This window comes from Athene cunicularia (genome assembly GCF_003259725.1).
Source record: "Athene cunicularia isolate RWA chromosome 3 unlocalized genomic scaffold, athCun1 chr3_part1, whole genome shotgun sequence".
Classification (NCBI taxonomy): Eukaryota; Metazoa; Chordata; class Aves; order Strigiformes; family Strigidae; genus Athene; species Athene cunicularia.
Window position 1 is genome coordinate 85715394 of NW_020799097.1, and position 14938 is coordinate 85730331.

General features: G+C 37.5%; 1 protein-coding gene across 1 annotated transcript in view; it reads left to right on the forward strand.

Moving 5' to 3' along the window:
* The window catches only part of SDCCAG8 (serologically defined colon cancer antigen 8), a 108853-nt gene that overhangs the window by 41228 nt on the left and 52687 nt on the right, over positions 1 to 14938 (forward strand). Inside the window, exon 15 of the mRNA XM_026844588.1 lies at positions 14811 to 14938. Coding sequence (XP_026700389.1) covers positions 14811 to 14938 — 128 coding nt within the window. The remainder of the gene's footprint in view (positions 1 to 14810) is intronic.

The following is a 14938-nucleotide window of genomic DNA, read 5'->3' on the forward strand; positions in this document are numbered from 1 at the left end:
AGGTAGAGGAGAGAAGCAGAAATGAGTTGTCAGCAGTGATTGATTTCTAATTTTTTTTATATTCTTGTCATCTTGTACAAAACCATTATTTTAAAATGCTGGGAGGAGTGATAACATGAAACAACTCTGATAACTAATAAACTTTTTAGATTCTGCTTCATATGTTTACTTTTCATTAAATTTAGAGACGGTTGCAACTATGTTGTTGTGATTCAGTCAACATTTATTTCTATCTGTTTTTCATATACAAAGGCATTGGGATGCCAGAAAATAAACTGTTAACGGAGAATTAACTTCTTTGGCACGCTTTCATACTTATCTTCCAAATTAAAGAAAATGAAATGGGCAGAAGCAGAGTGTAGATTACCTCCTTTTTGTCAAAAATTGTGGGAATTTGAAAATTAATAATAAAAAAGGGAACAGATGCAGTAACATGCCAGAGGGAGATTAATGTGGAGAGTAAAATCTGTGAGCAACAAAACTGAAGCAAACTGAATCAGTGGGAGGTGGTTGTACAATCAAAATCAGGATAAAAGAGAAATTACAAACAACCCTGCACTTGTCAAAGTAGTAGTAATGAAATCCTGACTCTGCCAGCAGCGAGAACCTGTGTTAGCACTTTGGGGTAAGGCCGGGAGCCGGGTGCCAGGTAGGAGGGCAGCGCGAGGCTGCTGGGCGGCAGCCATCGCGTGTGGAACAGATGGCGGGGAAAGCTGGCCGGGGAGGGGCTCCTTCGCAGAGCTAATCAGACAGTAACGGATAGGGCAGCTGGGAGGACTGACCACCGAGAGGCAAGCGGCGGGGTAGCCGCAGCCTTCCACGATGTGTGCAGTGGTGTGCCCGTCGGCCGGAGAGAAGACCTTGCAACGTCTTTTCCGTGCGGCAACCGCACAAACTTTGGAGGCGTGCGGCAGACCTCGCCCCGGGTCAGGGGAGAGGGGAGGCGTGGACCGGCCGCCAGGTCCTTGCTGCATCCCACCTAGGTGTATCGTGCCCCCTCCTACCTCAAAAATGCGCATCTTTGCTCTCGGTCCCGTCGCGTAGTAAGGTTACGTGTTTTCCTATTTTATTGTAGCAGCATATTGAGCGCAGAATTTGGCGAGTGACAGACATACAAAAGCACGTGGGTCCAGGGACTGATCCAGCAAACCTATAAGAAAACTTTGCTCCTGTTGAAAGGGGGGAGAGCTGTAGGTCGGCGCCTTCCCACAGGGTTGGGCCCCTCCGATGAATGAAACCAGTTTTCTGATGTTTTATTTTTGCTCGGAGGAGGCACTTCTCTCTTCATAAATGAGAGCTTGTGAGGAATGAATGGAGGTCCGAGCCTTCTGATCTTGAGTCACATGAATAATTTGACTCACGTAAGAAGTAAAGATCAATAGGATTTCTTGTGCAAGTAAGACGTAGTCATGTGCGAGAGGATTACAAGGTCATGCCCTGTGTTGATGACTGTCAGCTTGAAAGAAAAATGAAAACAAAATTTTATCAAGGAAAAGGGGGAATAAAATCCTGAAGTGTAGCAAGGGAGACCTGATCTATTACTGCCCAGTTTTGTTCAACTGGGATATGTCATACTTTTTAAAGACAATTTCAACAAAGAAATCTACCTCTCCTGCATCTGCTTTTTAAACTTGTATATCTCTCGTCTGCAGAAGGTTTATAGCTTGGCTCAATTCATTTCGAGCTGGGAGGGGAGGAAACATTACAGGGATTTGAAATAGGTGGTATAACATAGCCATATGCTATTTATGCAGCAGTTTCTGCAATAAATCTAATTTGGTGCTGTCAAAAAAAATTAGACTTATTTGGTATAGCAGCACATTAGTAAATGATTGTGGTAGCTTTGAAAGTTGTCATTCACTCTGCTTTACTTGCAATAGAATCTTGCAAAGATTTTTTTACCTTCGCTTTCCCCTGAACAACTCTGTGAAAATGTCTCAGTTCTTTGTCCTGCAGCTGTAGAAATTGCAAATATTTCCACAACTGAAAAGAAGGTCTTGCTTTTTAAAGTTACTGAAGAAAGGGATGGAAGAAAAAATAACCTCTATTGTTAGCAATTATATGAATGTATAGGTGGAAAAATCAATAAAGTGGCGGGGGATAAATTTCTCCCTTGCCTACAGGTTTTCATAGTGCAGCTGAAATTGTTTATCTGATTATATAGCATGTAGATAAATTAGCTGCTCTGCGTTATTATAGAAGGTAAAATATTTTACCTGCCATGATAAGACCATATGCTGCTTTATGAAGACTGATACTGAATGATTTGAAATAAATCGGCTCTGTCGTCTTCTGGCAGTGCCTTGTAGAAATTTTGAAGCTGATATACTCTGTGTCAAGATAATACACAATTATTTAAATATCTTTCTGTTTAATCATTTAAACATATTTAAGATGATTGTACAAACAAGTAAAGGACAACTGATTTAGAAGGGAAAGAAACAAAATGTACGTGAATGAGTAAAGAATAAATCCAAAATAGTGTGTTAATTTTGAATATGAGTGTCTTTATAAATCCCTTTTTTTCAGCTTTAAAGATTTTAAACATGGTTGACAATTTATTGTCCTACAATATACATTTCTCAAGGAAAAATCAGTAATACATTTTCAGATTTTAGTCTTAAATTCATCTAAATTTTTCCCCATAGCATTTAAACTGCAACTGGTCACATCAAATTTCTCTAATGATTTCATCTTTTATACATCGCATCAGGTTGTTGAGGCAGCCAAATTGCTACTGCATGTAGAGTGTGGTTCAGGAGCAGTGACAATACTTAAAGCGCTTTGGAGCGAGCAGTGAATTCAGATGAAATACAGAAGAGACTAACTGCTGTAGAAAACAAACATCTTTATAAGGTCTTTGTTTTGAGCAGTTATTATTCAGTACTAACAGTAATAAGTTTATGAGTGTGTATCAAATATTTACTTTGATCTCATTCAAATTAGGTTTTCTATTTGTGTGACTAATGACAACAGGATAATGATTTATTTTTTTGAATCATAAAAATCTTTCAGACACATGTATTCAAGGCTGCTGGATTTTTTGCTGAATTTGCTATTGGGAAAATGGTTCTGATTTTTATCTATTTTTGACTTGTTCTAGGGCTTTTCTCTCAAGTACATCTGAAAGCTTGTTTTTACAATAAGCTAAAATGTACTTTTTCTATTGGCACTTGGTATTTGTGAACTTAATTTTAAAATCTATGTTGTGCTTTCAAAAGTGTATTCAAAGTTGTTTATTTTGTGCGGTCACAGCAATTGTTGGTTTGTTTGTTTTTTCTTTTGTGCAAGATTCTGCTACTGAAACTCTTGTCTACAAAAAATTCAACAGAGAACCCAAAGAGTCCTCAACTGGGGACTTTATCAAACTTGACATTGACAACCTACAGGCTGATGTTCTTCATCTCTGGAGAAGGTAGCTGGTAGATGGAGGGAGGAAGAAAAAAATCACCTGAGCATGCCAGCTTTGGCTGCCTGGCTGCTCTCCTCACCCCCTTGCTCAGTGCCCTTGTGCCGGTGATTGGTCAGGAGGAGAGCGTGAGCTGGGAGATGCCTGTCCTGAGCGAGCAGATGAGTGCAGCCTCTGCTATCGCCCACTTGACAGGGCTGACCTCCTTTCCCTGACTGTGCTGGCAGCATGGCAAGCTTAATAGCATGCTACTTTTGGTTGCCCCAGCATTCCTGGTGCTTTGAGTATCAAACTACAGTTTTTGTAGAAATAGGAGCAACTGTTCTTGATAGCTTCTCCTTGTTCAGTTGCCTTCTACAGGGCTTAAATCAAACTGAGGAATAAAAGTTTATCTGTAGTTAGGTGGGACACTGCTGCATATTTTTTGTTCCAGAGTTCGTCATCTATTTCCAGTGCTTTTGTTCACCTGCATGTAGTTTCCTACAGAAGATCACAGCATCAGAAGACATTTCCTTGCAAATGCAGGGACTAATCCCCATATAAGGGATATATTAGTATTAAGTTATTGTTCAGCTAAACTTGTGCAGTATTTGTCAATGCAATTTTTATTAGAGTCAGATTCAGACCTAACATAAGTATAACTGCATTTCTGCTAATGAGATTGGATTACCTCCTGGATTTGCTCCCAGAAAGCTTTACTTTAAATTCATTTTCAGTAAAAGGGTAATAAAATGGGTGGTTCATTATAATTGTTTACAAAACTTAAAATATGTATTTTATTTTTTGGTACTGTATTTAATCTTGGAGAAAGATTTTTTTTATGTTTTTTAAGGGATACACAAGGTATGCAGTGAAATTGAAAAGTATTTCTTATTTTAGAAGAATGAGACTGTCGAGGAGGTTAGTTAATAATTCAGAAGCTTGTGGTTATCAGAATGTATTCCTGAAAAGAAATAGGGCACAGGAATTGCTAAAAATAATGTATCCTGTTGACAATATGAATTTAGTTTCAGCCCTGACAAAGAATCTTTACAATTTATCTCAATGTGGAAGGCAATATTTTAACAAAGAATTGCATATATATGTTTTAGAAGGCTTGAAAACAGCAAAAAATATTCAGGATTTCTTTTACTCCTTAAATAGTGTTGCATTTGAAACATCAGTAGGTAAGTTTAAAAAAAAAATGCTGCAGATGAAATCATTTACAGTGAATGCTGTTGGCCGCTTTAAGGTTTTACTGTAAACTTACTCATTCAGCTGTTCCCATTTTCTCTTTGCATTTTTAGTCAATATCTTTGTTACAGGGTGTTAAAATGAGAGTCAAAAGCTTTCATTTATTATTTTATTTGTAATATTTTTATTAGCCTTTTCTACATCTTTGCATTGCTCTGCAAATCTTTCTCAGATTCTGCTAGTCTTTGCAAGAAGGTACAGATAGACATATATGAAGAAAAACAGATTAGCTGCTGGAGTTAACAAATTATAATTAAAATCTATTCTTTTGCTTCTGTATTATTTCTCTTATACCCCAAACCGATCTTCACAAATGCAGGACTGTAAAGAACTTCATCTTCTGCTGGTTAGCAGAAGTGGATTTAAATCCACACCGACAGTTCATTTGACAATGACCTTGAGGGGCTTTGCTTCTTGAAGAAGAAAGCAGAAGCTTGCGGTAAACAAAGTTCACTTCTGACAGATGGATTGAATGACAGAAAGGTTGCGAGTGCCAGAATAGCCCTGGCAGAGGAGGAAATGTTCAGTGGAATCCAACAGGAGAGGAGGTGTGAACAGGTGCAGGGTTGCTGACGGAAGGGGAACCAGATGGAAGGAGCCAGAGCCAGTTTATTTAAAGGAAAAGGCAGAAAACACTGAAAGGCTGTGCGATCAGTGGCTAAAAGTGTGCATGGAAGAAGGTAAAAATTCACAAAGCAAAACTGCACAGTGGGATATCTAGCACTTAACATAATGGTAGTAATTTGTGAGTTTCGTTTTAAAGTTGCAATTGAAATGTTTCTCCCATACTCTTGACAGCATAAAGAAGAGAGATTTATAACCTGACCAAATAAACCCCCCACAACACCAAAACCCTCAACTGTTATAGTGCCTGTCCATTATTTCTAATACTAATGTGCAGACAGTTACAATCAGACTACAAAAATTATGCCACAGTTGACCAAAACAATAAAAGGCATATAAGGTGGATTTTTATTTTTTAACTCACCTGTTCATATCTAGCTCCTGTGATATGTGGGTGTATAAACGTGTCTTTTATTGGAATGTTTCTGCAATATCTAGAGCAAATCAACAACAGTCAAGTACAATGTAATGTTAGCAGAGTATTTTTCGTCTTGCTTTTGGTCACAAGTTTGTCAGTTTGCTGGAATATGTGGTATCCTGCTGTAGGGTGGGGGAGAAGTCTAGCTTGCTCTAGATCAAATTCCTTCAAAATCAAATATTGTCTTTCAAATTGTCATCCTGAAGAACGCTTTGTTCCGTCAAATTGTTCTGCTTCTTCGCAAGCTACTCATGTGAGGATTGGTCCTTTGGAGGCAGAGAGAACTGTTCCTCACTTCTCAACTTCAGCAATAGTTGGGGAGAGTTAACAACTTCAAAGTATCAGGCCGATGGTAGCTTAACTGCAGGTTTTGTATCCAAACCTAATGTCTATGAAAAATGTAGGTGACTGTTCAGCATTCATTCATGGTGCATCTGTGATCTACTGGATCAGTCGGCTGTGCTGATCTGATCCCAGTCAGGTGTGAGCACACGGTCACTTCCTTTTGAATTAGCTAGAGCATGCAATGCAGTGCTTATGCTGACTTTATGCCAGCTGCAGTAGGACAGATGATACCTGATTCAGCATAAAGCTTTCTGGTACAAAGTTAACGTACCAAAAACATTAAGGTTTTGAACAAATTTAAATTGGCAGAGTGAGTTCACAGCAGATCAGGTCTCTGCATCATTTAGTGGCATCATTTTCTGATTCAGTGGTAGGAGCCTGACTGCTGTATTTACTATATTAACAAGCTGAGCCTTTGAGTAGAGTCACAGTTGTTTGGTCTGAGTCTATGCTGCTGCTGAAAAGGCAAATCCTTAGAATGGTAATATGTGGCTGTGTCTGGCCACATATTACCAGGGCCTTGCTTGTGCTGACACTGGAAGACAGTCACCTGTATGATCAGGTGGTTCAGGGAGTTAATCAGATTGGAAAAGAATCATTTGTCCTTGCAGAATAAGTTGTATGAGTGATAATTAGAAGAGGATGAAAAGAGGGACCAACCATTAGCAATGTTGCCTTAGACTGGCTTAAGTCTGTCCTGAAGTAAGAGGCTGCTGATGCCAAATTCAAGAATCACCATAAGTCAAGAAAATTACTCTGTTATTTTAAATATTGTGAAAATAATTTAAATAGCTTTGTGTATACAGAGTAAATGTCTGTAAAAATCTTCTATGGGAAGCAAATGTTTCAACATTCAGCCATTTGTAAAAGTGGCTTGTAGAACCAAGATAGAATATTGCAGAGAAAGGGTCATAGTACTGTGAAGTGCTTAGGGCTATATACTAAGACTTCACAAAAAACACTTCTTCTCATGTTGCATCTTCCCATGCAACTTCTATTCTGTACTTGATTGTCTGTTTGTATAGGAACTTATCAGCCAAATAGTTCACAATCTGATAGTAATAGTCACTGCAGGATGGGTGCTTACTTACAAGGTACATATCTTACTGGCAAGGCTTATAGATGTGCCAGAAAAATTGGATTTTGGTTCTAAGTATATTTGACCTAATATGAGATGTTAATTACTGTTAGAGACACTTCTTTTTCTTCTCTAACAATGAACTGGAGGGCAGTTACTGATCATATTTAGCTGTGATTTCATTTACAGAGAGCTATGCAGATTGAAAAGTAGTTATTGTCTACATTGAGTACATAAACTGGTAGTTTTCTGTATATATCTTGAAGGCATAACACCAAAAGAATAAAATCATGTTATAGGCTAGGTGTTTGCAAATTCTTTTATGCTGAATTTAAAGTAAGAAATCCAGTCCTTTCATTTTGTTAATAGACCTAGTAGATAGAAGTAGTGATGGAATATACTACCAGTTATGCATATACTCAAGTTAACTATATTCAAGCTTCTTTATATTATATAAACTTTCATAGGAGTAACACTCTGTGTCTTTCAGTTCTTATGCCCTTACAACTTTTCATCTTTCTCATGTCCGTCAATATATCCAAAATTAGTGGTAATTTTGAAGTAGTTTTCAAGTACAGTAAGTACTCAGATACAGAGTAGGAATATTTTTCATGCACAGCCATTAATGTATAATACCTTCTGATGTCTCAGGTAGCGTGTAAAGGGCAAAGTGGAAGTTTTAGATTGTGTTTTATTTTTTCTGTAGACATCCTAATATTATATAAAGTGCAAACATATATAAAAGTTATAAGGTGGTTCCAATGGTGTAGCTGCACTCTAAATAGAGAAAGATGAAAAAAGATTTCAGTGAGAACAAAAAGGTCATATGCACTGATTTCCATTTCAGCAAAACCAAAATTCTGGGAAAAAAATAGTGGTATAACAAGTTGACATTATTTGTATTCTGGAGATGAGGATAGAGTTAGGTAATTATTTGCATTGTGGGGAAAATGGCTTTAAGCTAATTTGTCATATGAATTAGTATCTTGACAAAGTTGGAAATGTGGACAAAGCTTCATCTTTTCTTGTTCTCTCCCCCAGAAGGGTTTCTTGGTTTTTTGAGGTGCTTTTTGGAGTAGTAGTAGTAGCCTGGCAGAGCTGTCTTTTCCAGCCTTTTATCACAGTTACGGTAGTAAAAAGTTTTGTTTGGTTACTTTAAAGGTATTTCTACTTTAAAGTTATTGCTGTAACTTTCCAGATCCATATTTAAATAGCTGAATTAGTTTGAACACTTAATTTTTTACCACTTTTAAACCCTTGACCTTCGCATAACTTTTCTAATTGCTTGTAGTAACTTCTGCTTCACGTGGTTATAAGAAGCAAACTGTCATTTCATTACTTTAGGAATCTCTTAACTAATGTAACTAGCCACCTTACACTGTAAAAACAAAAATTAAGATTTTTTTTAAAAAAAAAAAAAACAATTCAATTCTCAAGAATGGGACCAAACTCATCCTTAACAATGGCTCAGTTCTCCAATTCTACCAATTAAATTAATAATCAGGTGTCTGCAAAATTTGCCCATGCAAATGTAGATTGTACCAAAGCTCACCAAACACAGTGTGCTGGCTGGGGCATCTTCCAGGAACTTGAGCTCTCCGCTGAGAAGACCTGGCAACCAGCTCCAGAATCAGCATCCAGTCAGCTCCCAGAAACAGACATAAAGAGCAACTCAGTGGGTAATTCCCACAATGGGATAGAGGAAGGGCAATTTTTCAGCTCCTTGGAGAGGTTTAAAGGAATGACCTGCTCATGATGCTTTTAAAAGGTATTTCTACATAATTCTTGCACAAGCATGCACGTGTGCATCTTTTTTTTATTTTTTGACATAAGAATATTCATTTCATGCCTCTCCTTTTGCCCTGTAAAAGCACTAAGAGCTGTAAAATCCAGCCAGTCAGAACATGCTATGGTGGATTTACACATGCACTGAAAAAAATCAAAACCTTTATTACAAAAAATCAGATGGCAAAAAAAAGTCTACAGTGTTTTATAAGAGGAAACCAGGAAGCATTGTCCAGCTATGTCCTCAGTCATACCAGTCTTAGATATTGACAAGGACATCTTAGATGAAAATATCTAGACCTTTCAAAGGAAGATAACCAAAACAAGGCTAAACAAAAGGTTCCTAGAAGCCTGGCTTAAGGAAAAAGGAGAAATCTTGTGACCCTGCATCTTATTATTAAGTTGATCCAAACGTAATCAAGGTACATGCACTAGAGCTCTGTTAGTTTAAAAGGTGTGGAAATTAATAATTTTGAATCATAGATAAACTTAAAACTAGCATTTACTTATTCACCTGCAGAATTTGAGCTCTTACTGTGTTGTATTTCCTTACCTAAATGTCTGAAAATACTAAGACCTTGGAGAGGATAAGATAAAACTCTAAACGCGTTCTCCATTATAAATAGCTGAATAGAATACTGCAGTGCTGTTAAATTGAAAGACAGGTCTAAAAGCAGTTTTAGGAGTTTTACATTAATAGAGAAAATGATTTAAACCATTCCTGGGGAGAATGACTTCTTGGTAAATTGTATTTTTTCCTATTTGCAGACCAACTTTTAGGCTTGTCTGCTGACCTGAAAAAACCCCGAGTCTTTATCCTTCTGTGTATGACATACTTATGACGATACATATGGAGGACAGAGGGAAGAAAATTGTGAAGTGTTCTGACCCCCAACATATGATCTTATTCTATATACTTTCTTTTATGACCTTTATCATTGCAGTATTTGAATACTTTCTGATAGTAAAGTAAGAGACTGCAAACATTTTTCTCATGTTTCCCCTTACAGAATAGGGTAGGTATTGTGACCTCTTGTTTCAGGTTTTAATTTTTTTTTCTACCATGAACATTGCTGTGTGGTGTTTGGTTTGATTTGTTTTTTTCCCCTCTAGCCTGAGAGAAGAGCAAGGATATACTTGGATTTTCCATTCTTCCCTTAACACTTGTAGCTGAAAAAATATTAAATAGCCTATAAGAAGGTGGTTCAGAAAGCTGATTGTAATAGACAGTCCATTAGACCTATATCATGGAAAGCTTGCAAAGTAAAATAAAACATTGCTGAGCCTTTGTACCTAAACCTAATACAGGTAGTCTTTCAAGTCTTATCTTCAGGACTGCTCTAATTGATTTGAAGGCCCTCAGGCCAGATTGAGTTAAAGGTAGTGGGAATTAAGTGCTTGGGTATCTTATCGAAATTTTTTTTCAATTTGGTATAGAGAAACTTCTACACATTTTTTTTTTTCAAAAATACTGGGAGAGAAAGCCTGTTTCCTCTGGAAGAGCTGAGGGAGCCCTTAGTTGAGTGCTTTCCCAGTTCTGAGGTGATTGGTTGCACAGTAGTTCACAAATCCACTTAGCTATGTCTTGTCTAGGAAAGAGATCTCTGCTTGACCACTGAGGCATGTAGTAAAAGCATCGGTGTTAGGCTCAACTGATCCTCTTGGTGCCCAAGTATGACTATTGACGCTGAGTTCCAGAACTGGTCATTATTTAGACCAACAGTCTTATTAGTATAGCTACCTCAAACGTTTGGAACACTAAATGCCAGCTACTCCTTAATAATTTATGAAGTTCAGTTTAAAGTGTATATGAAAGCCTAAAGTATTTTATAATTATGGTTTTCACTATAATTAATAAGAAATAAAGATGTCAAAAATAAGGTTATGGTAACATCTAGATAATTGCTAAAGTATTGTAATTTGTCTAATTAAGTTCATAGTCCTTAGTAATGGATCCATTTGCTTTTTACAAAATGTCGTATGTGGATCGCAGGGAAGAATGAAGTAGTCAATATAGGAAGCATGGTTGCTTAACGTTATGGTTGCTTCATCAGAAGACTTGCTGGCAACCTTCAGTCAGAGGCTTTATTCTACATTTGAGACTCATCCTGTATTTTTTCATTTTCTATTTTTACTGTTACTAAAGCAAAAAGACTCTTGCAGAAATACTGACTATTGTAGTGCATTGTGGAATTCAAAGTTTTATCAATCTAGTTCTGTTCTTTTCTAGTCAAAAATTGATGAGCTATTATTTATGTCAGATATGTCTTTCACATCACTAGTCTTTACATCCTTCCTTTTTCTTTACTGCAAAGCCATTTGGCAGAGAGTAGTCTTCTATTGAAAATATATCTGTGATCCAGTTTTTGATTGTTAGTGGTGGGAAAGGGGTTTTTTTTGTTAATTCTGGTGACTCAAATTCAGCCAGAGTACTTTTATGTTAGCTTTGAGCTCAAAGTAAATTTTCACTTAATTTCAAGCAAGGATTTTTCTTAAGGTTTGCAAGTGATGGCAGTTTTTTTCTTCTTCCTGTGCTATAAGCTACAGTTTACTGTGTCTTCTTTTTTTTTTTTTTTTGGCCAAGAATATTTAGAAAGCATAGCTTTCAGTCACTGCAAACCAGTATCTAGTTCATTGAGATATATGAACAAGTTAAGTAAGCTGCTCTTAACAGCCATAACTCAGGCTCAGAACAATCAGTGTTTAAAACTAAAATCACTGTGGAAAACTTGCACTTCAGAACAGGGCTCAAGGAGAGCTTGAGCTTGCCTCCGATGTGAATGAGTCCTTGGTTGCTTCTGACTTAATGGCACACAAATTAAAGTCACTATGAGTTCAATGCTTCTGCTTTAGTAGAACTGATCACTGTTATGGCCAAATCCAGAATTATTATCAGATAGGCATTTATTTAGTGTTTTACAGTGGATGCTGTGTGAAACAACTTTATTTTTTGTTACTGTCTCCAATTTTGATTCAGTGTTTGCATCCTAGCAGACAACAGGCTGCTGCAGTTTAATCACTTTGTCTGCTTTTTTCATACTATAGATGGTGCTTTCAAAAGTTCTGGTACAATTAATCTTTAGCTATAATTTCTGATTCAGATCTTACTACTGTCATCAAAATTAGGCTGCTGTTGCTTTACTTTGCATTGTCTCTGTGCTTTCCTTTAGTCAATATGAGGAATTCTGAAGTCTTTATAGGATATTTCTTCTGATATTTTCAGAGGGGTATAAATGTTTCCTTCTGTCTACAGTCCATAGCTTTTCTTTTTCTTAAATCAAGCTCCTCTTCTTTCACAATTAAGAGTAATTGCAAATAGGCAGCCAGTATCAAACCTTCTAAAACTCCTGCAGTATTTGCTAGTGTAGGAAGAATGTTACCAGTAGCTCCTGAAACCTCTTGGGCTGCCTTCTGCATGTTTTAGCCATGGTGGTTTTTTTGTTTGTTTGTTGGGGTTTTTTTCTTTTTTCTCTGTATATATAAATTGTGTTGGAGAAATTTTCTGTAGGAGGGCAGAGAGATTGAATTTAGAGAGCAGGGAAGGTGTCAACTCAAGGTGTGGGTGAAAGACTTGCCACTCAGTTTAGACAGCTTTGACTCCAGGAAATTTTTTTGTTCCTTAGCAGCTCTAGGCACATCAGATATTGCTCTTTATGTTGCACTGGATGTGTCTTAATCCCAAAATTTTCTAGGTGCAAAGATTGAGACTAGTCAGATACCCTTCTGTGTAAGATTTACCTGTGTTTTCCTAGTCTTACAGTTGCATAATCTATCTGCTGCATAAACTAATCTATTTTCACCCACGCCATACACACATCAGCCTTAGGGAACTCACCATGCATCCACGGTTTCTGAGCCCCTGCTAGTTTGCTCTATACAGTAAGTAGCACAGATGAGTGGCTTTTTTGGATGTATCCCCTTAGCAATAGAGTGTTTCTGGTGGCAGTAGATTCTCCAATTATTTTGAACTTGCCCGTTAACATGTGGTCGACAGGAGGGACCCTAGCAACAAGGAACGGACCTTTACAGACTTGCCTTGGTAGCTTGAGCTGTGCAGCTTGATAGATGCTGAAGGCTACCCCCAGCAGAATGCTAGCCAGCCAGCTGTGTGCCAGATGACAGCACAGCACCCAACTGCACACAGCCATCTCACATGAGACACTATTAAATACCATGCTACTGCCACTTTCTTTAGCTGAAAGTGTCTGGGAGATGTGTTAGGTGCTGGTGTGTTTTTTTGAGCAGTCCGGTGCTCATGACAACTGTCTGAAGGTAAAAAGACATTTGGAGGGAGGAAAGGGGTTTAAATAGGCTGGTTCCCAGCAAATATGGAAGGATTTTTCATAGTAATGCTTTCCATATTCGAATCTTACACTTAGGAAGTGATGCAAGCATCGCTCCATAGGATAACCCAAATATGATTACAAAGTAATTCTGAGGATGTTATGATAAAGTGCAGTTCAATGTATGACATTTCCTTGAAAAATGTGCTTTGTTTCCTTAACAATATAATATTCTGGCTATCTAAATGTATTCGCTGTGTCAAATCATTCTCAGTCATACCTCAGAAAAAACTGCCTATGATTTCAAAGGGAGTTTTGCCTAAGGTAGGGCTTGCAACATCAGGACCAGGAATTAGTGTAATGTGACCCACCATTTGTATTGCTTTGGGGTAAATTTAAGAGAGAAGATTTAACATTCTGTGTGTCATGCTGAGATATTGCAATATCTCGGATGGGTTATTAGGCACCAGTCCAAAGGTTAAGTGTAGCAACCACATGAGATGTGGCTTTATCCTTACATGATCTGTGCCCGTGTTCTGTTTTGTAGTCCCCTGAAATAGGTATTATCCCTAGAATAAAACACATTTATAAGACTTTATTGAAACCTATCCCAAGCTGTTAAATGTAGTTTCAGTAGAAAAGCGTGTGCATATATGTCATTTGCAATCTAGAAATCAATCCTGGTATGTGTGAACTCACTGAAATTTTGAATCTGGATCCTAGTGTGCACCAGATAAATATTCACGACCTTTGGGAAAGTCTAGATACAAATTTGCAGTTTAGGACCTTTTCTAATTTATATGCATATATCTTTTTGGGGTTTTATTTTCCATGCTGTTATTGCTTGGCTTGCTTTAAATAAAATGCTTCAATGGAGTGTGGTAGTCTAGCATTTGTTTTGCCTCAGGAGTAGATTGCCCCATCTTGCATATCTGGTCAAGTAAATTGCTCTCTTGCCTGCTTACTTCGATAATATGACTGGGCTTTAGACCTTCTTATACAACCCCCCAGTGAGAAGAACCACAAGGGGCTGGGCTTGTGTGGTGCTAACAGTTTTCACTATTGTAATGGATGCATTCATCTCCTATTTACATAAATTAATAGTTAAAACTTGTTTGGTTGCTTAAGAAAACTCATTAAGCTTTCAGAGTAGCTGTATTATGAGCATTGTGGCAATCGCTCCCATTGACTTATCTCCTGCTGGTTCACTGGGAACCAGTCCATCTCAGGGTCAGGTCCCTAAGCTTCATTGCAGAATTAAATAAATAGCATTTAAAAGAAAAGACAAATAATCTGTTCAATGCAAAATGCATGTTGGGGAACTTCCTTATGAAAAAGAAGTCATGTTTAAAATTTTTAAAAATATAATAATTTTTTTGTCTGAAAGGCTAATTTTCGCCCAGGAAATAGATCACATTTTTTATCTGTTTTCTACTAGTCACTGGAGAATGTTTGACATTGTAAGAGAAAGGTCAGTTTGTATAACTTGAAGTGGGAGGGGAATGTGAAAAGCATGGCCAGATATTTTTTGTTATTGTTGTTATTAATTGAATATTCTGCTTTGCCTTAATTTATCAACTGCAGTATGTGGTTTTTATTTTTCTTTATTTCCTATTTGGTTGGGTTTTTTTACAGATTGGAGAAAGAGAGCATTCAGCACAGCATTAGCAACGAAGCAAAGGCCCGAGCCCTTCAGGCCCAGCAAAGAGAGCAGGAGCTGACACAGAAGATGCAGCAAATGGAGGCCCAGCATGAGAAAACTG